The following is a 21,660-nucleotide window of genomic DNA, read 5'->3' as shown; positions in this document are numbered from 1 at the left end:
ACGCTTTCTGTCACGATGGTCACTGCATAAATTTGCATGATTTCTGCTTGGGATGTAACTGTCTAAATGGCCTTCAACCTGACCCCTGACCCTCAGCTTAGCATGCCTCGCTCTTACCAGAGTGACTCTCTAAGCCACTATGCATCTTCAGTGGGCTGGGTATGGCAAAACGCCTTCAAGCCTTCACATATAATGTAGAAAGACACAAAAATGAAACACTTAAATGATCATTTAAAATGAGAAATCTAATATTTTGAGATAGTGAATTAATACTGTATTTATCCTCAGACGGTCTCTGCCTAAAAGCTACTCATGAGAATGGACAGCTCCCTTTTTTTGAAATGTCCATATGAATGATAAAGTAAAAACCTTATTGGTGCCTTCCAGTAGTGTAGGTCAAATTCCCACATTTGCCAATCCACAAGCATAAAGTTGAAGATTTATATATAGAAAATCCTGCTTGAACTGTTTTAAGATTTGCTTTAAAAAATGGATTGTAGTTCTACTCATTCAACTTCCTTTTTTTCCAGAAAATAGGTAATGTAGGCTAAACCGTAGCATGTTAGTGTAACCAGAGTAAAAGCATTGCAGCAATTGATCGTCAGCAAATATCTCCCTCTAGTGTTTAAACATTGTTATAACCTCTGCTGCCCCGAAGCTTTTTCAGCGTCTGTGTGCAGTTAGATTTTTTGGCTTTGACAAACTGTCAGGTACTGATGTGTGTAGTCAGTTCCCAGTGTGTAACTCTTAGATGTAGGCTGGGACAGTTTTTGCACTCTCTGAGATGTAGCTTCGCTTGAGTGACAGTATGATCGTTCTTTACCATGCTATTTATTTCATCAGATACTGTATTTATGTTATTTTTGTATATAGTGACTCCACACATATCATATGGTTGCTGAAAAGAAATTTTTTGAATTGTTATGCTGTGAATATTGATTCGTTGATTTGTTTCTTGTCTCTCTTGCTCTTTATGTTGAATTCTAGTTTTGCATCCCAGGCTCTTGTATTGCGAGAAATCTGTTTAAACTTTATTCTAAAAAAAAAAAAAAGATTTGTCTCTTAAAGGTTAAAAAAATGTAGCATTTGAATAATCACAAATTGTTTTCCGTATTGCTGATATAATGAACATAGTTGCCCTGCATGCACACAACAGCTGCATGTTGTGCACGTCTGACTGGACGCTCCCTGTACCTTCTCCCTCTGCTTCTCTATAGTACTTTTGTCTCTGTAGCTGTCGACCGGCTCTGTTATAAGGCATAAAAACAATATTTTGTCCATCAACTCTGGCACGTTTGTCTGTTAGTGTACCTCACAAAGTTAGGCATAGTCTTGAGGCTATGTCATCTGCAGTACAGACCTGCTAACTCTTCTGTTTTTCCTTGGTTTCTCCCGCATTTCAAGGCCATCTCCCAGTGCCCTCCCATTTAGTTTTTTCTCCCGGGAAACTCCTTTAATTTGCATGGCCCTCAAACTTTATTATGAATAATTGTCATACATGGATCTATAAGTTTTGTATGTCTGTCTGACGTTACCCAAGTTGCCAGATCAGATGTCAGCAGGTATGTGCAGTAGCAGTGTTGGAGGTCATCTGCAGAAAACTTTCTTCATAGAACAACCTTGTTCCACTAATTGGAGGAAATGTTTTCATGCTTTGTTTTTTTTGGGAAAACTTGTCCTTTGCACTGCGTTTGTAATTCTGAGTGCCAGTTTTACATACTGGTTTGAGACTACAGTACAGGATGCTATGTTTGTTTGCATTGTGATTTTTCTTTTGTGTGTATGTTTGTTTGTGTGTTTATTTATTTGTTTGCATTTTTCACTTGTAGGTGCAGGGGAAATAAATTCAACATGCCTTATGTGTCTGCGTCTTTTCTTGGAAGATGTGTTATGCTTTACAGCACTGACATTAAGTGGCTTCCCCTGCTGTATCATTTGGCCTCATCTTAATTTGACGACACACTACAGGATACAGCAATCATCCTGTAGTGTAATTCATCAACAACTTTCATCTGAAAATCTCCAGAGAACAGAGGAATAATCACTTTTTCATCTTTGGCAATAAATCAGGAAGAAACCACCACCTGTTGAATTATAAAATAAAAACCTGTGGTGGAAAATATCTGGTTCATACATAAGACAGGCATCAGATTACACAACAGCAGTCAAACACTGTTTGTACACACTGTATGTTTACAGAGAAAACAGTACCCAACACAAAAGCTCATGCATAGCAGCTTATGTAACTCATCTTAATTTAACTAAGAAGCCTTGAATATTTATGTCTGACATCCAAGGTTATATGTAATGCATGTCTAAAACTACACTTAGAGTGGATCCACTAAATTTAAGTATTCATATTATTCCCATATATAGGACAGTCCAGTTATTAACCTACTTGTACATACGTTTTTTTCTTTTAGTCAAACACCAGAACTAGATTTTAAATCATACACAAGCAACATGTCAAAACTGAAACTGCCCTTAAAATAATGAATAATTAAGGAGTAATATAGAAGATTTTGTAGACAGAGGCACATTTTTGCAGGGAAATAAATATCCATCCTTTGTTGTCATTTAGACAATATCTGCGTTGCCTCACTGAGAAAACTGCAAATTTGGACGCTGTATTTTTTATAGTAGGCTCTCTGTATATTTACAGATTATAAACTCTTAACATATGTACACAAATAGTGCAAGGCTGTCCTAGGTGACTGAAATTAGAGCTTCCATTTTAACTTATATTAAGGCTATTTTTCAGGTTATCTCGTGACTCTGACAGCAGAATACTACATTTCAGGTCTAGTGCTTTGAAAAGACAATGATAGTCCATGTCTATTTAAGACACAATGACAGTATGAGACCACATATCATTTGGCATATGAAGCACTGTTATTATTAAATTCTCCCTTTCTCTGGAAAGGGTCTTGGGCCAGAGAGACGATGTCATATTGCTGTAAACTAGGAAATATGAACATTAGGGTGGTCAAACCATGTGCCAAGAATACGAAAATGTTCATTTAATCAATATACAGGCTACACAAAAAAGCTAACACATTGGATTTACTGACAGGTTGACAGTTAGCACTAGAAGAACATTAAAAAAAATGTGTTTAAGATTGATTGTCCACATCTTCCACAACTTTTCTTCAGCCATTATCAGCTGTGGTTTAACTTATTCACTGAATCAAAAGGTGCTGCAGAGGACAATCTCTGTCTGGATATCCTCACTTTGAATGACATGAATCCTTTTGAACAGGTTGTCATCTAGTGTGATCTTGCACTGAGGCTGTCCTGCCACCCTATGGTCATGGATGAAATTGCCTCCTTCTGCACCAGTAAAAGCACTTGCACAACCTGTGATCATATCTGCTGCTTGTCCCACTTCTTTTGTAAATCTGTCTTAAAACTGAAACAATGGTATGCAAAAAGTATAAAAATGCATGGATGTTGCACTCCATGCTGCCCCTTTATGGTCCAAATAGGAGGTGCTCAAATTTAAAAAAAAAAACAAAACACTTGGTTGCAGGTCACAAGACTGTTAGGTGGTAAACATGCAACTAAAATGTTTTAAAACTGAGAAATTAAATTCGGAGATGGAATGATTCAACAAAGAATCCACCTTTTGAAAGAAACATTGAATTCCCTGTAAGCATCTGCAAGAGGAACAGCAACAGACTTTCAGATTTTCATGTTTTTTTTGCAGGAAATATGATTAGAGTTGTGGAAATGGAGAGAAAGTGATGGCGACAGGCCAGATAGAGACAGAGGGACTGAGTAAGTGAGAGAAAAATTGTGTGAGCAAGTGTTTGCAAGGTGATGAAGTCATCGTTCAAAATGTTGTCGAGGAGATGAGCCAAGTTGTGCGGGATCTTCTGTCACTTTTTAGAGCCAGTAAACTGAGTGGAGGGCTGTAGGTTGTAAGCATTTGTCTCTCAGTGGGGGAATTATAGCAGATGAACCAACACCACTCCTGTTTCTGACGGAAAGATGGATGACAGTTACTGAAGTTTATCACAACACTGTGAGTCTGACATCTTAGCCCTTTACAGTCAACGGCAGCAACTCATGGGCTAAGTGAAAATCTGTTAAAGTGGTCATTAAATACTGAGAAGAAAAGGAAAAGGAACCAACATTTAACATAAAAAGAACACAAAGGAACACAATGCTTAGGTAATAGTGACTGACTTTCCCTGTTTACACTTGAGTCCTTGGAAAACCTCTGCTTTTGTCCACACCCCCCATGTCAAGTACTGACATTGGACTGTACACTGAATGATACAAAACAACTTGCTGGAATGTAATGAGGAAGTGGCAGAGTTCATATTCCTATAAACAGATAAGATAACCATGCAAATCTTTGTAACATTCTACCTATGGAAATAAGGAACCGTGCTGCATGCAACATTTTAAAAATCAAACTTAAAATAAGATTAAAATTTACTCAGATATGTGCTCATGAATGATGATTTTGTATTGATTAACTCTAACTTGATTGTATTGTTGATTAAGATTGTTAGGACAAAGACTTGTGCTACATTTCCTCTAATTATGAAGTTGGTTTTTTCCATTTGTCAGTTTTAAGCTGAATCGTACTATGTGTGCAAAATAGCTGTTGAGCTGTTGAGCTCAGCACATTTACATGTTGTTAAAATGTCAATGCTGATTAATTTGCAATAAATAAACAAACTGCAGTAGTTTAACCCTTGTGTTGTGACACTGATTGTACTACCTCATAGTTTGAAGTTCTACTGACCTCACTGATGTGTAAAAATAATAATCATAATAATTGCAAAATTGACCACTTTCCCCTTTAAATATTTATTTACTTTTAAAATGTATTTATTTATGACCTTATTAAACCCAAAATGTATGAAAATATTGAAATGGTAAGTTAACACATTCATTTGCCACAAACTGAGCCTGCCTATTTGACTGTAAAGCATTGCTTCTAAAATATTTGATATATTATATATTATATATGCTATGAATTAATAAATGTATATGCATGCTTTTGAGGGTCACTGTTAGACCTCTTATGAACCAAACTCCAATGACAGAACTTCAAATAGATTTTTTGGGGAGGGGTAGTGCTATTGATATTGAACATATAAACATCCATTTTATTAAACCATGTTGTACAGTTGAGGTCTCTGAGGCCCCAAAGAGAAATAATGCATCATTTTCTGTTGAGGACTTCTGAAAAAAATACCGTTTGGGAAAGTCATGAAGTATCAAGTTGATAAATTTGGTGATAAATAAGAGCTTTAAAGCTGTTAAAGAGGGCTCTCGGTTAAACCTCAGCTGTCAGAGTTCACTCGGTTAAAGATGTTCTAGGTAGGCGTGGGAAGTAATGTTAAGCTAATGATTTATTACAGGTGTCAGGAATTGCTGTAGGTGTTATCCAGCAGCTAAGGTTCACTGTTGTTACCTCAGTTATGTTATTAATGTGTAAAACAGCAAAGAATTTAAGGTTTTTAATGGCCAGAGTGTCATCTATATTGTAAACACAAGCATATGGAAGAAAAAGATAGAAGCCTACAGTCAGCTGTGTGTGTGTGAGCGTGTGTGAAGAGGCAGGCAGACATGCTGACTGACAGTAGAAAGAGGATTTTCTGTCTGTTGCCCAGTGAGAAGCTAATCCTGAGCCAGTGTCCCCATCGCTCTCCCTCTCTCTCTCTCTCTCTCTCTCTTCCTCTGTCTGTCTCTGATCCCATCTCTGTTCTTCAGTCTGCTCTGACTCTGCAGATTGAGCCTCTCAGGACTGAGCTACAGGAAACTAACCAGCCCCTCTGCTCTTCAGACTATACTCAGGTGAGTGATGGACTTTCCCTCCTCACTTCTCAGCTTCTCTTCAACTCCTCATGCTTCCCTTTAAGAAGTACCATAGACTTGTTTCAATCATGTTTTTTTGTGTCAGGGCATCAGCTTTCTTCCTGACAAATGGGAATATTCTGAAAAAATACAATGCATTTGCTGTATATTGTTGTAAGAGTATATTGGGATTCATTACATTTTAAATCAAGCTTTATTTATATTTACAGCATGCTGTACAGCCTACACAGCAGCCTAGTGCATTAGGGCCTCTTAATCTGCCTAATATTAATAGGGACTAGCCACCTGTCAACAACTGTTCCCATTAATATTTCCTTTGTCAAAGCTCAAGCATATCTCCTACAGTACATGCACACCCAAAACTAATAACAAAACCTAATAACAAACAACCAAAAACACTCAGTAATATATCTTTCCCCATTTCAGGAAAGGTCAAACGTCTATAGGTGCCTCTCCTCATCAGTCTCCTCTTCATTTAATCTAGTCTCCAGTGGGAATCCCTCTAATCCTACTTTTTCCACTCTCTTTCTTCTACGTGACCTCTTCCTTTAACCCCTCCCCATGACCTTAATGCTTCTCTCTCCTCTCAATTTCTCCTCTCCCTCTAGTGTTTTTGACAATCTCTGGCTTCTCTGTCTTTCTTCTTTTGCCTTTGTCTGTATTTTTATCCACTTAAGTAGCTCCTTAATTTCCCTCACTTCCTCTCTTCTCGTCATTCTTTCCAGTGTTTGTTCGGCTTCTCTTCATCACCCGCCCACTCGCAGTCTCTGTTTTCTTCCTGTCTGTCTTGTGTAAGCACAGCTGACCAGCCCAGAATGTCATAAAGGATCATGTGTTGGCTGATGCCAACTCTAAGCTGGCGCTTCAGCTTAACCTCACCAAAAGCTACTATCAATACTACGTATGTGTGCGTAAAAAGTGACTTTGACCTGTGGCTCGAGACAATTATGGGAAATGCACCTGCTGATTACATATAAAGCACACCCATAGCTACATTTCTTAGCTCCTTGTTCCCCATTCCACTTTACAACCTCTTCGATCCTCAAATCTTGGCCTTCTATCTATCCCCCACGCAAACCGCAAATCAAAGGGTGACACATTAGCACGTTTGCATTCTTAGCCCCAACTCTGTGGAATCATCTTCCACAATCTGTTAGATCAGCTGAATCCTTGGTCTGTTTTAAACAACACCTCAAAACCCATTTATATCGGCAAGCCTTTCTATAGACATCCCTTCTTGTTCCCATGTCCTGTTTTATTTCATTTTGGTTGATTTCTCTCTGTGTCATGTTTGTCTATTTTATTAATCTATCTGTTTCAATTTTGCATGTGTATGTGTCTGTAAAGCGCTTTGTAACTGTGTGTTTTAAAAAGTGCTATATAAATAAAAGCTTACTTACTTACTTACTTACAAAGATACAGAAATGCCTCATAGAAATGCTGTAAAATTAATTTATGTGCAGTATTTGACACCATTACAGTGTTCCTCATTTAATTTCATATAGTTTATTTACTCCCAAAATAACAGAGAAAAGAGAATAGAAATAAAATGTCAACTAACATTGAACCCCTTTGATTGATGTCCTCTGATATTTGATTGACATTGTCTGACAGACAGTGTTACACTGTGTGGGCCCGATGACATGTTATATTAATATGGTGGCATCTTTCTCAGCATCCAATCACAAATCATCTTAACACCTGAGCTGTTGGCTCTCCTGCGATGACCAATCAGAAGGCCTCTATCTGTTTCTAGAATAATCTAATCACGCAGACTGTGGGCATATCCGTTACTTAAGCATTTGATAGCTTAATGCAATTAGTAGTTTAGTAGGCTGACTGTGTACCTGCAAAGATGTGTGATCATACAATGTAATGTAAATATGAATGTTGATTACACTAACAAAGGCAAAATATTACCAGCATCCATTTGCATACTCATAAAATGTATTATTTCAGGACTTAAAATCCTTTTGTATTGTGTCTCCTTCTTTGCACTGAGGTCACAGAGCAACAATTACAAGAAGTAAAATATATTTTGCAGCATTTTTAGCACTGTAATCCAAAAAAGACTGTGCCCTGTAGTAACTTGAGTTATTATAATTTCATAATCTCACTACCATGTTAACAAGCTACCAAGTTTTCTGAAGAGACACAATTGTGCTATAAAGTAGTACAATAAATATCCTACCCCGCTCTCATACTTATACTCTGGTAATGTCACAGATTGTTGCCAATCCACCCTCCTTTCTACACTTTTTTTAATACTCTGATTCCCAATTATCAGCTTCCTCCAAATGCCATCTGTGACATTCAGGCAGGATGCCGCGGTAAAGTTCAGACTTGGTAAAGCCAATAGCTCAGCATGCTACAAAGTAGTGCAAATAAACACAAACATTTACCCTGACATTTCTAGCTGCCTAATGAGACTACAACCAACAGTTATCACATTCGGATATGGATGGTATTCAGGGTAAACTACCTACATGCCTCCAGGATGTAACCAAATTTAAAGGTGAAATTTAAGTGACAAACAGTGGTAATACAACATGATGTCACCAACTGAAAAAAAGACACAAATATCACCTCTCACTGAGAGGCTGGCAATTGATTTTTTTTCTTTTTTGAGTGAATAGAAATCACACTTGAAGCTGATGGAAAGTCATGTTTGCCGTCTTATCTATTACCAGGGAATATCCCAGACAGCTTAACCATGGCAAGCTCTTTCACCCGCATGGTATCTGGCCGTAACACGGCAGTGATTCTGGCCAGCATAGGAGCTGGCACACTGGCATCAGGATACCTCCTGAGTGACAGCACTGCTGCTGCTGACAGGAAGAGGCTCTATCCACCCAGGTGTGTGTGTTTGTGAGTGTGTATATGTGAGGTGTTTCACTAATTACCTGTACAAAGTTGTTTAACACTGTTTCCTTTAAAGAATAGATTAAGGCAGCTTATCAACAAGTTAAAATTGTAAATATTAAATAAATAAACTATAATACATTGCAGTGCTTGTTATTTCTGCAGACTGCACAAGCAAAACATCTGATGCAAAGTGAAGTCAGATTGATTTGTGTGTTTTTTGTCTCACCGCTGAATTTCAACCAGAGAGAGACCCACATCTGTCACTGCATAATTTCTTAGCAAAGCTCTGCATTTGCACCGAGCATTTTTATTTCAAATTTAAGTTATTTAAGTTATTTGTCTTAAAAATTGCTCAGACTGAAACATGAAACAGTTCTACCAAAGTGAAAGTAAACTTGTCTAAGTAACTAAGTTACTTCTGGAAACATTTCTACAGTGCTGATTTCCCCGACCTGAGGAAGCACAATAACTGCATGGCAGCAGCCCTGACCCCAACCATTTATGCACGCCTGAGGGACAAGACAACCCCCAACAACTGGACCCTGGACCAGTGCATCCAGACCGGAGTGGACAATCCTGGACACCCCTTCATCAAGACTGTGGGAATGGTAGCTGGAGATGAGGAGAGCTATGAGGTTCGTGTTATTGTTTGTAATGAGTTGTTGCGTCTTTAGTCCTAAAAAAGGAGGAGCTGACAATGTTTACTTTTTCCATCAGGTGTTTGCTGAGATCTTTGACCCTGTTATCAAGGATAGACACAATGGCTATGACCCCCGTACAATGAAGCACCCCACTGACCTGGATTCTTCCAAGGTTAGACCTCCATTTGTTCTCTACACCACATCCATGGCCTTGTCCGTCCATCACTTCTTGTATACACTCATACAGTGACCTGACCTTTCCCCTCCTCAGATCACCTCTGGGATGTTTGATGAACGCTACGTCTTGTCATCTCGTGTCCGCACTGGCCGTAGCATCCGTGGGTTGAGTCTTCCACCTGCGTGTACTCGCTCTGAGCGCCGTGAAGTGGAGCGTGTGTGTGTGACAGCTCTGTCTGGCCTGAAGGGAGACCTGACTGGTCGCTACTACAGCCTGGGAGAAATGTCTGACAGAGAGCAGCAACAGCTTATTGATGTTAGTGACCTACACACACACACACACACACACACGCACACACACACACACACACACACACATACACACACACACGGTTGGTTTCTGTGCTTTTATCTGATGACCATTGACATCTAATGTCCCACGGTCCATCTTTCCCTTTACTGGCCGATCAGGAGCACTTCCTGTTTGATAAACCTGTGTCACCTCTGCTCACGGCAGCTGGGATGGCCAGAGACTGGCCTGATGCTCGTGGGATCTGGTAAGACTAGGAGAGACTCAGTCCAAGATATACTGTTGCTTTTATAGCTGCACAATCTGTAGTCTTTGCATAGTTTCCCTAGATTGCTAAGAAACTTAGATTTTTGAAGAGGCCTCAGGAGTTCATTCTGTCATCCACAGCCATCGCTAGTGCTTGGTTTGTAATGAAGACAACTGAATTTTTGGTTTAGAGTTACAGCAACTGAAATACAAACAGCCAACAGCTAATTTGTGACAATCTTCATTCTGTAACTTCTTTCTATCAATATGTATTATTTGACAACATTCACCAATTTGTAAGATACAATTAAAGGTCAATTACTAGGGGAGTGACATGCTAATAACAATCCTATACTCATAGCTGATCCCAGTACAGGATTTAGGAAGGATTTGGGAATACTGTCTGACGTCAGACAACATTAAGCACCATCACCATTCAGTCGGACTGATATGACTAGAGAGAAGTGGATTATACAGTAGAATTAGATTACACTGTTTATTCTGTAAATTATGTAAGAACTGATTATACAGAAAACATTGCACCCCCACTGCTGCAAGGCTTAAAATCAGCAACAAAAATGAAAATTGGAGTCCTACTGCTAGGATTTCTGTTTTCTCATTTTACATGTAAATTCCATTTTCCCATACATTTAGTGCTTAACACACCTCTGGTAGTATCCTGAAACTTTGGATGAATGCACTTGCAGTTCCTCCAGAATCAAACCAATGTAGGTTACTTTGTCTCATGTTTTAATGCTTTTGACATGCTTCTTGCCTATCCAACTGCTTTTCTGAACTGATCAAATTTCACTCCTCTCTGCAAATCCAAAACATCTCTCCTCATGCCTCTCTTCTCCTCTTTTTCGTTCAATAACCGGCAACTTCAGGATAATTTCTTTTTCGATGTTGCTGTTGTTTTTTCGTGTTGCCCCCACCACTCACCTCCCCATTTGCTATGCTGAATGTGCCTTGCTTCCTTGTGTGTGTTTTTTTCTGAGAAAAATCAAAAATATGTTTTCCTTTTAATGTTAAATGACTGAATTATATGAGAAGATGTACTTACATGGACATCAAAATCTGGCTTTTGATTGGAGTTGAATTCTGCCTCCCTGATTGTCTCAGGCACAACAACGAGAAGAACTTCTTAATTTGGGTCAATGAGGAGGACCACACTAGGATCATATCCATGGAGAAAGGAGGAAATATGAAGAGAGTGTTTGAGAGGTTCTGCAGAGGTCTTAAACAGGTATGTGTGTCTCTATGTAATCATTTACACAGTGTGGATGTTTCCAACTTCAGTCTGTTCATCATCCTGATGGAAACAGTATATGCATGTAGTTTATCTTAATGTTGCAAAGACTTCATAGACACATTGTACACAAGTCATGTGAAAACAAGACCAAACTGCAAAAAACAGATCCAAAATGTGTGTGTAACTGCTATTTCTTATTTGTTTACTGCTTGTACTAAAAGTATGTTATGTTCTTGTGACTTCTAGGTGGAGCAACTAATTCAGGAGAGAGGCTGGGAGTTTATGTGGAACGAGCGTCTGGGCTACATTCTCACCTGCCCCTCTAACCTTGGTACTGGACTCAGAGCTGGCGTGCATATTCGTCTGCCCTTCCTTAGCAGGGTAATGCAGCAAAAACACTAACAGGTCAACTTCAGGATGACTGTATTCACCCCTGTGTATAGTGTTTCTCACGTATGTGATGTCAATGATTTAGGACCCTCGCTTCAAAAAGATCCTAGATAACCTGAGGCTACAGAAGAGAGGCACAGGAGGCGTCGACACAGCTGCCAGTGGAGACACCTTTGACATCTCTAACCTTGACCGTCTGGGCAAGTCAGAGGTAAACACACAGGGAATGAAGAGAGGAAGGCAACGGTTAAAGCAAGCAAAAGCAGAAATGGGCAACAGGCTGAGAGAGACAGAGCCAAACAGAGGAGAGTAGACATCTCAACAGGTGTGGGCTGTGAATAACCTCTGCTGTTCTTTAATCTGTAATCCAGACAGGGATGTGCCAGTTGAGGTTAACAGACGTCTGATTCATGAGTTGAGCCTCTCATGCACCACTTCCTCACAGGCTGTGAAGCAACCTCAACAAGAGCTACCAATCAAATGCTATAAAAGCTCATAGATTGCTTAGGTCAGGTTTATAGTTAGGTATAACTGGAGCAGCCAAAACAGCCACACCCGAAATGCACTACCCCCATTCAAATCAATGGGAGGACTGGCGTTTTCGCCGTACCGCCTGATTTGGTCTGAATACGGCCTTAGACTTAGAAATTTCCACTGAGGGGGACAGGATTTGTATATGTCCTAAGAGGAAGTCCTGTCTGGAAGGCTAAACTCAGGGATCAAAAGTCCCCCATTTTAGTTGAATTTGACACTGCCTCCTGGCAGGATGAGCCCTTCTAAACATGTATAGGGAAGTTACAGCCAATCAGATGCCAGATGATGGAGGGATGAGAGAAATGGCATGGGCATCAGAAATAGTTAAGAGTCAAAACAGCATAGATTAGCAGAGGATTTAAACTGGGAGTTTATAACAGCTCATAAACAGATGAAGGTCAATGGTTCTCAACTACTGTGTCTACTCAGTAGTAACTCTACTTAAAAAAAAGTAAAAATCAACAAAATAGTTTCTGCAAATCAAATCACTTTCCTCTTCTTTCCTGACTGGCTGCACACTGTGAATGGTTTAACAGCTGCCCACTCATGAAAGGCTGAAAAAATGTGCTGCATTTTATGGGTGCAATTGCAAATGCATTAAAGCAAATTGCAAAATAAAACTTACTTCAGAAAAAGTAAAACTGCTCAGTGTAAAATATACTCACTTTATTCCAACTAAACCAGTTGATTCCACTTTTTGCACTTTAACCTGAGACAAGGAACTAATCATTGAAATCAGCTGGAGGTCTTGTCAGATTGAATTAGATTCTGAATACTCTTGGGCCTCAGTGGCACATGGTGGGAAGCCACTGAGTTAGAGATCTGGTGCAATGGTTGGTAATTTACACAGATATTAATTAAAATGTCACCTGAACTTGTGAAACTGTATGTTTTGATGATGTGATTGTTAATGCACCACATCACATTATGCATCCACAGGTCGAGCTGGTGCAGCTCTTGATCGATGGTGTAAACTTTCTAATTGAATGTGAGAAGAGGCTGGAGAAGGGTCAGGACATCAAGATTCCTTCCCCCATTGCTCAGTTCAGGAAGTGAACATTACCTCTGCTGGGTATCCTGGAGTAGAGCAGGCGCTCCAACCGCTGGTCGTTAAACTGTTGGTCTTAAAAAATATTCATGGCATGTATAGCATCTTACTGACTTACATGCAGAATAAATTAATTACATGTATATGAATTCAAAACACAATAAACTCTCTTGATGAATCAAACTGCGTCACTTACAGGTGCTTGTCTGAAGACTCAAGGGTTTTGTTAATTATTAGAACATAATAATTTCTGCTTTTATACATGTTGATTAAAATTTCAGTGGTGTTACAGCATCTGTGGTGTGATGCAGAAAGTTACCTGAAACCTAAAAAAAGGGGAAAAAAATGGAAAAAGAACTAGGCCTATCAAACAATTCTAACCAGATCAAGTTCATATCATATAAAGCACGTGGAAAAGTGGCAATGAAAATGAGATCAGATTAGATTAGACAGTGATAACTATCATAAAACCATACCACCAGTAAATAAATGCAAAACAAGGTAATAAATCCAAGCTAAATCTAGGCCAAACTCTAGGTCAGAAAATATAACTACAGTGCCAAGAAAGTATATTACACACACTCTCACGTGTGTAATATACTTTACTCCCACTGCTCTGCTGGTTCCTCAGGCAGAGATGTTGTTATCAGGCCATGGCTGGTTGCCAGACTGACAGACAGATGGAGCTACGTATGTTGGACAATAATGTCACAACCTTTGCAACTCTATAATTAAGTGTTGAAACACGACTTGTCCTGAACTATGACCCCCAAAGAAGGCTGTTAAAGCTGCAGCAAGTACACTCATATTCTTATGCTGATCAGATTTTCTTCTCTGTCTAATAACTGGGAGAAAGAATAAAGCTACTGAAGGCAAAGTGAATAAAGATGGATGGATTACTCCTCATCAGCCGGTGGTTAACCTGGCATCAGACATCACCTGCCACCTATGCAGGGCCTTTAATCCAGGTTAGCTCATTACTAACAGACACCAGACAGGCCAAACAGTATCAGGTTAACACCAACACACAGCCAGTTTCATCATATTTACATCCTTAGGCGAGAAGTGAGGATTATACTTTATAAATAAAGGCATCCTGCCATGAGAAATTAGTGTTTTAATTATTTGGGCGAATGGCCCCTTTAAATCCTGCTGCTCAGAGAGTCTCTCTGAGTCGCTCTTCCTTTTCTGGCAGCAGATTAATGACGTAGATGTATTAATGCTATTAGAGATCTATGCTAAAGAGCTCACAAACCATGTTTATGATGTGTGTGTGTGTGTGTTGATAATGAATTAATGCTGCAGTTATTACAGTCTGAATGAGGTTAGGATTTATTTGAGGGACACTAAAATAGGATTTTGTAAACAGTAGTGTTTAAATGGGATTCACTTAAAGTATCCTAGTGCTTCTAGGAAGCCTACAAGATGACATTTTTACAGTTATGATATGAATATTATGTCAAGGTCACAGTAAATCTATTGTATGAACATTAAATAGTTACACATTGACATCTCCACCCTTCAATCTCAGCTTCACCACAGTTGAAGTGTTCTGGGCAAATGACTTGCACAAATAAAGGACAATTAAGCTGTGTCAACTCAAACTAAGCAATAGCTTGTTGACACTGGAACTCCTTTGGTTTGATGATGAATTAGTGAAACTGTTGAGAACTATAAAAATAGACTAAAGTACCATCTTGGTGGCCACTCCCCCAGTGTTACCTGCCCAATTAGCTTTTGGGACTAAGCCAATGGCATGACAATGTTTTGAGGCTATAAAACACACAAGGAAGTGGATAATGTTCATTTGATATCAGAGGTCTGATAAGTTGACAATTTTCTGCAATTTTTCCCATTTGATCAAAGAGTCAAAATGAGACTGTGTATAACTTTGGCTTTCATCTGTTCGATGCTGTCAGCAGGTAAGAGCACTAAAAATTAACAAACAGCACAGAAATTTGGTCTATTATTGTTGACTTCTGTAAAACTGTTGCATTCTCCTTTGCCTGCAGTGTATGGATTAAGATGTTTCATCTGCTATGGTGCAAACCCTGGCACCTGTAATCAGATTTGGGAGTGTCCTCCCCATTTTGACCGCTGTGCCTCCACCACTGGTAAGTTTAATTTACTACCAGACAGGGCTTGAAAATTATATTTTCTATATGATGTGATTCTCATTTTTCCTGATATGATCTTGTTGCTGTTATTTAATATATTATTAATTATTATTATTATTATTATTAACAGCCACAACAAACCTGATTAACATAAGAGGCTGAATTATAAATGGAACCTACTTATGTACATATTTTCATGGAACCTCTCCTGTCTTTGTTTCAGTGGTTGAAAATCTGGTCAGCAAACACTGCACGAGAAGTGATATGTGTAACAAAGTTTATTCTGTGGCTTACCAATGCTGTTCTGAAGACCTTTGTAATGGAGCAAAACAGACTGGAGTCTTTGTCCCTCTCCTTTTAGCACCCATAGCCATTATTACACTCTTTCTTTGAAGCCTAATGTCCTCATTTTTACATCCATCCTGTAAAAATCCAAATCTGCTGTGGTGCTTTGAGGGTTAGAAAGTGGAGGATGCATACTTGTAATCAAAGACCCTTTGAAGCAGTGGTGCACTTTGAATTTGATCACGAAGGAAACCTTTAAAAACTAAAATTCTTGTGGACTTTTGAGAAGGATTTGCTTTTTGTATTGTATCTGTAATTATTCAAATGGTTTCATGTATAGTATAAATGTGTCTTCTTTTTTTATTTTATTTTTCACTAAAAACAGACTGCTGAGTATTACTGCCATGGGAATAAGTCTATATATTGTTTCTATCTGAATGTAAACATGTAAATAACTGAAAACTGTAGCTAGTTCATTTGTGTACTGTATATTTCAGAGGAAATAGCAACTTGTTTGGAAAATACTTCATTTAAAGAGGATACCATGTACCATCCTGTGTGTAGTTGAAGAAATCAGGCAGTAGAGGGCAATATAGGAGTAATCAAAAGGTGGCGCATGAATTCTATAGAATGATGAGATTATAAGACCAAGTCTGTAACTCTTTGTGTGATTGTAATGTTCTCCATTATTATGCCTAAACAAAACATGATATGTTTGGTTTATAGATATGAGTCTGTTGCATGTACCTTAAAAATATGAATAAATATAAATTACTGTTAATAACTGACCTACTTTAACTGCTTATTTCAAGGAATGTGCAACATAAAATATGTTATTAAAGAATAAGTTAATCAATCTGATGAGCTTTCTTTTGAGAATCTCCCATTACTGATGTGTCATTATGTTACTCATAGTGTTATGGTCGATGTAATGGTAACATAGTTCAAACTTTGACTGTGTATATGTGTTTTAGGAGCTCATCATGCGTTGTGTTTTGCATGTGAAATCATCAAAGAAAGATTGTCAAACTACAACATGCTGAGTTAAAAGCTGCAGAAAGATTCTTAGACATTTACAGTTTAATGGCAGCCATAACTTCAGATATCACAATCTTATTTACTGCGTTAATGATATTATGAGTTTAATATGAGTGGACATTTAATGAAGTGAAGTTATAGCCAAGAAATTGCCAATTGACCTAGTATTCACTTCTGAAAGAGCAGATTAAGGCTGCACCCAGCTGGTTATCAACTCTGATATCTTTTCAAGGACTGTCTAAACAGTGACACCCTGCACATAAACTAGATTTACTCTCCTTTGTTCAGTCACACTTGAGATAACACAGACTGTTAGATAAAAGAACAACTGAAACAACTGTGGTTTAACCATTATACAGTCACTCCAGTCTCAGGACATAAGTGTTTGTGTAAACTGTATTCATAGTTCACAGCAGTCAAGAAAACTATTGTCTGGTGTTTGTGGTTAGTATTGCTTTATGTCATCAATAACAAGTAGATGTATTGAATCAATCTACATAAAAACATATTTTAATAACATACATTTCAAGTTATCTCTAACAAACCTCTAGTTAATCTACATATGCTGCTATTTACTTTGGATCTTCAAAGACATTGTAACTCATTCAGAGAATCTTTCAAACATAATCACACCAAAACACACATTAAAAAAAAAAACATTTTTCACAGTATGAGTCATGCCAATATAGAAAAAGAGCCTCGGTACACTAGGATCTCCACACTGTAAATTTAGCTCGATGAGTCACATCGTCAGTTAACTGAGCAAATGACTAAATATAAGTAAATGTTTATGTTGTAATTGTTTATCTTATTTACATAACAGCTGCAAATTTCAAAATGATTGTCACGTTGCATGGACTGCTGTAGATCAGTACAAATGAATCTTTAAAGACTGTAAGACATAACCTACTCTGATACATTATAAGCAGCGTGTGGATGACGTACTGTATGTAATTTGTTTTGATATTCTTGCTCTGGGGTCAGTTGACCTGTGAAATAGATGTTTTAATGCTCACTGAAGAGGCAGCTGAGCAACTAGAGAGCCACAGAGCCGAGGTCACATGTAAACTGGTAGCTAAATGTGTTTACACCAATGAACGTTCATTTATGGAGGGAAATGCTTACAGTCTGTGTCTTGCTGGAATTGATTTATGCTCTTTCCATTGAGCATGTAAAACACATGTATTCACATATGAGTGGGGGCGTATTTGCTGTCAGTCTCTCAAATTTCTAACATGAGCCAAGCTGTCAGGTAACAGGAACAAGCTGCTTGATTGTTTTGGCTCCTTTTACATTTTAAATCTTGAGTTCAAATTATTTTTGCTCTGCTGGATTTTACTGTATAGAAATTGAAATTTGATCTGCTTTTATCATCTTACGTACTGTTTCCTAAGCAGTTCATCAGACACCACCAGAATCAAATGATTTAAAACAATGTCACCAAACACTTAGCTCAAGTAAATAAACATGGCTTTGTTAAAAATTACTAGTGACAGGGTTAAAAAGTTAGAGTTTTACTTAGTAACCTCAAGAATGTCCTTAAAAATATGTTTAATTAGCTTTCATTACAGATAAATTATACTGTTCACATTATGAGCCAAAACAATATACTGTTGGCATGTAATATATTATCATAACCAATGGAAATAACAAGCCAAAACTAAGAAAATATGATCCAGGTTGTAAAAAGCCAGAATTTTTAATAATAACAACATCTGGAGTAGTAGCTTAGTGTTGCTGTCACACTTAAAAACACATAATTTCCCAATATGAGCATTATCGGTGTGATACAGGAATGTTTATACATTAATTTTCATAGAAACACAACTAAATTTAACAAGTTAACAATTCTATAATTATGTGTAAATAATGCAGGGCAGTGGTGGAAAGTACCTTTACTCAACCACTAAACTGCACTACTAAGTATTTAAGTACAGTTCTGAGGTACTTGAAATATACACTAATATTTAAATCCTAGCCTAGTCTAGCCTCTACTACATATGATTGCTATAGTTACTAGTTACTTTGCAGATTAAAATCCACAATGCTTACACATAATACAATGGATTGTCATACAGTAGATTAAACTACCAAAAGTATATAACATTGTAAAAAAATACTCCACTTTGACCTTCCAACACTGCTTATACATTAATGTATTCATAATAATACATTATTATAATGTATATTTACAAGGGGATTTACAATAATGAGTACTTATACTTTTGATACTTAACACTGCTATGATCATTATTTTTATATTTAAAATGGATGAAATGACTACTTGAATGTGAAAGGAGTCACTTGCAGTAACAAACCCACTGAGAATGACCACCTGACTCTGCAGTTTCCCTAAACTCCACAAATCTTTTTGGCATCTTTCAGGTTATTGTTTTGCTTTTATGCCCGGAACTGTTTTTATTCACTCCCACCGCTCTCAGCAACGTCAATTCAGTCAAAAAGCTCTAAAAAACCCAACCCCAGCAGCTCAAGAGCCAGATATTTCCCTCAGGAGTCAGTGGACACCAAGTCAGAGCTAAAAGAAGAGTTGATATTGGACTTTTATCAGGTGACAAGAAGTACAACTCAAAATGAATATCTGCAGTACTTATAAATAAACAACTGTTGATAACACGTTTGCCATATAAACTTAAAAGATGACCATATATATGTCAGTGTTTTGCTTACTGCCTCTAAGTGGCCAAACTATTAGTTAATGCCAGTTACAAGCACACTTTGCTGAAATGCAAAATGTTTACTTATAGTGTAGTAATGATAAATTTTGGTCATTTTACTTCTTTGAGGCAGAACATATTATGCACAGAGGACATTCAGAATTTGTGGATATTATTCAGTAACAAGTTTGTGATTATAATGCAAATGTTAAGAGGTTAGTTAGGAAATCAGAACTTCTGTGCAGTAGATGATATCAGTTCATTGACTTTAAGAATGATATCAGCCTTGACTAGCGGGAGTGAGTCAGTGCTCGGAAGTAGTTACACTCTTAGACCTCACGCAGTCCAGACCTTTCCTGGAAGCACAGGAGCCTAATTGGCTTTCCCTCTTAGACCAGGGAAATCTTGCATTGCCACTTACACAGATACCCAAATAAGCTCTCTTACAGTTTGTCATTGTTATCCAATTTACTCAACAAATGGACCAGCGTCTACCACCTTCCTTTTAGAAAGGTCGTTGTAGGGGCGAGATGTTGTGGACAAGCGATAAACCTCTTACATCTAGTCATAATAAAAGCTAAAGGATTCCCCTATGAAAGTTGTAAAGTGGTGTATTGTCTGTATGTCACTGCAGTGTTACAAGTGAAATTTAAAAACATATTATAACATAAAAATATATTATGACCTAGTATAAACTATACTAATGCAGAACAGTTTTTTAGGAAGGAAAAGAAAAAGAGAGAAAAAGGATGAAACAGAAGCTGTACAAGATTTTTCTCTGTGTGTTTTATTCATTTACCAGTCCAGTGTGTATAATATCTTAAATAAACATAATTTCCTCTTTCTGTTACTTCAGTGTTATTAATAACACAAGCATGTCTAATTCTGTGCAGAGTCACATCTCATCCACAAGGACATGTGACCCCTTTTGGCCCTGATAAGTGACAAACTCATTTACAGTCCACCATCTCAGGCCACTATAAATACTTTTCAGAGTATTCAAGACTGCTGTGTCCAGCTCTAGAAACAAATAATCAGACTTTATCCCCTTCAATGGCATCCAAAGTGCATTTCATTCTCTAATGAAGACTGAAAATTGCAACACATCGAGCGAAAAAAAAGACATCCGCTGGTTAATTGAATCATCGCGGTTGAGCAGGTTTGAGATTAATTCCACGTAAGGAGAAGATCAAAAGTGAGCCAGTTAGAAGGATGTCGAGGGGAATAAGAGCACTGAGGCTTGTGGGATAATCCCATTAAGAGCTGCACATTCATTCAGATTGAGGATCCACAGCTGTACAGTATGTAAGAGATTAAGGCTAAACAGTCAAGTGGTGGAGAGAGGTCACAAACAAACCTGTATTCTCACAATTTAAGAACATTGTGGTGTGTTTTTTTTTCAGTTTAAGCCTTTTTAATTATGATTTTGAGCAATGATCAACCACTATGGAAGCTATTTCAGAGTTTGTCTCTGGAACAGATTGGATTACAAGAAATAAGAAAAATACTACATGAGTCACCTCGCCATACCGATTGCCAAGGACATATTTTAATACAGTGGGCTACACATACACACATTATCATTTTTTATATCAGTGATGTCTTCTCAGGCTACACTGCCAGGATTTGATTCAAAATTAGACTGTTGGCTTGTAGAGGCTTGGTTTAATGTGTATGTGTGGATTTCTGTCCATGCATTAATATTCACATTTCTGTACTAAAAGCGATAACAGTGTTTTATATTTAGGGATAACTCTTTTGTTTAGCTCACTTTTTTCTTCTGTGGATGTAAATTATTTTAGCATCTGCGGCAAAACAAAATCTTAATTTTATGCTATTGATTTTACCAAACCATGTAGTGCTGCTTAAAACCACGCACCATTGATGAAGTGTAGTTTACAGAAAAGCAAGCTTTGAATCTCCTTACCATCTGAAAGTCTCTGTTCCCTCACAGGTATGTGAACTTGATATAGTTTTGCTACAAGTACAATACAAAATAATTAGATGGATCTTGCAAAAGCCTTCAGGTAAAACAAACACAAAGAGAGCATGCAGGTCTATAACGTAGAATAGAAAAAGGCTCATAAAAAACAAAAGCAGAACATTAAAAATGTGCTTTATCATGCAAGTCATATTTATTTTTAAATTGTCAAGGCATTATAAACAGAAGTGACAGTCGAGATGTAAAAACCTCCCAAAGAATACTGAAACTGATATAAACTGAGAACAACACAGGAAACAAATGCT

The 21,660-nt window shown here is 37.8% G+C and overlaps 1 protein-coding gene and 1 long non-coding RNA gene across 2 annotated transcripts; both read left to right on the top strand.

The window, feature by feature from the left end:
* The first annotated feature begins 5,665 nt into the window (after positions 1-5,665).
* On the top strand, positions 5,666-13,481 carry LOC137199471 (creatine kinase U-type, mitochondrial-like). Its single transcript, XM_067613798.1, has 10 exons — positions 5,666-5,814; positions 8,526-8,691; positions 9,137-9,335; positions 9,418-9,513; positions 9,613-9,834; positions 9,990-10,075; positions 11,197-11,320; positions 11,573-11,707; positions 11,802-11,927; positions 13,190-13,481. The coding sequence occupies exons 2-10, from the start codon at positions 8,549-8,551 to the stop codon at positions 13,304-13,306; spliced, it is 1,248 nt and encodes a 415-aa protein (XP_067469899.1). The 5' UTR covers positions 5,666-5,814; positions 8,526-8,548; the 3' UTR covers positions 13,307-13,481.
* Positions 13,482-15,070: 1,589 nt separating this feature from the next.
* On the top strand, positions 15,071-16,556 carry LOC137172367 (uncharacterized). The gene is made up of 3 exons (XR_010924960.1): positions 15,071-15,220; positions 15,311-15,412; positions 15,639-16,556. It is a non-coding gene; the product is annotated as an uncharacterized lncRNA (long non-coding RNA).
* Positions 16,557-21,660: the final 5,104 nt, after the last annotated feature.

Source organism: Thunnus thynnus, chromosome 2 (genome assembly GCF_963924715.1).
Source record: "Thunnus thynnus chromosome 2, fThuThy2.1, whole genome shotgun sequence".
Taxonomy (NCBI): Eukaryota; Metazoa; Chordata; class Actinopteri; order Scombriformes; family Scombridae; genus Thunnus; species Thunnus thynnus.
The sequence above is the reverse complement of the archived record's forward strand: the minus strand, read 5'-3'. Positions and strand labels throughout refer to the sequence as shown.

What these genes read in the sequence shown, in the direction of transcription:
- LOC137199471 (XM_067613798.1), top strand. Translation starts at nt 8,549, where the DNA reads ATGGCAAGCTCTTTCACCCGCATGGTATCTGGCCGTAACACGGCAGTG. An exon ending in AAGAGGCTCTATCCACCCAG is followed by an intron (nt 8,692 to 9,136) that starts GTGTGTGTGTTT and finishes ACATTTCTACAG; the next exon opens with TGCTGATTTCCCCGACCTGA. An exon ending in CCTGATGCTCGTGGGATCTG is followed by an intron (nt 10,076 to 11,196) that starts GTAAGACTAGGA and finishes TGATTGTCTCAG; the next exon opens with GCACAACAACGAGAAGAACT.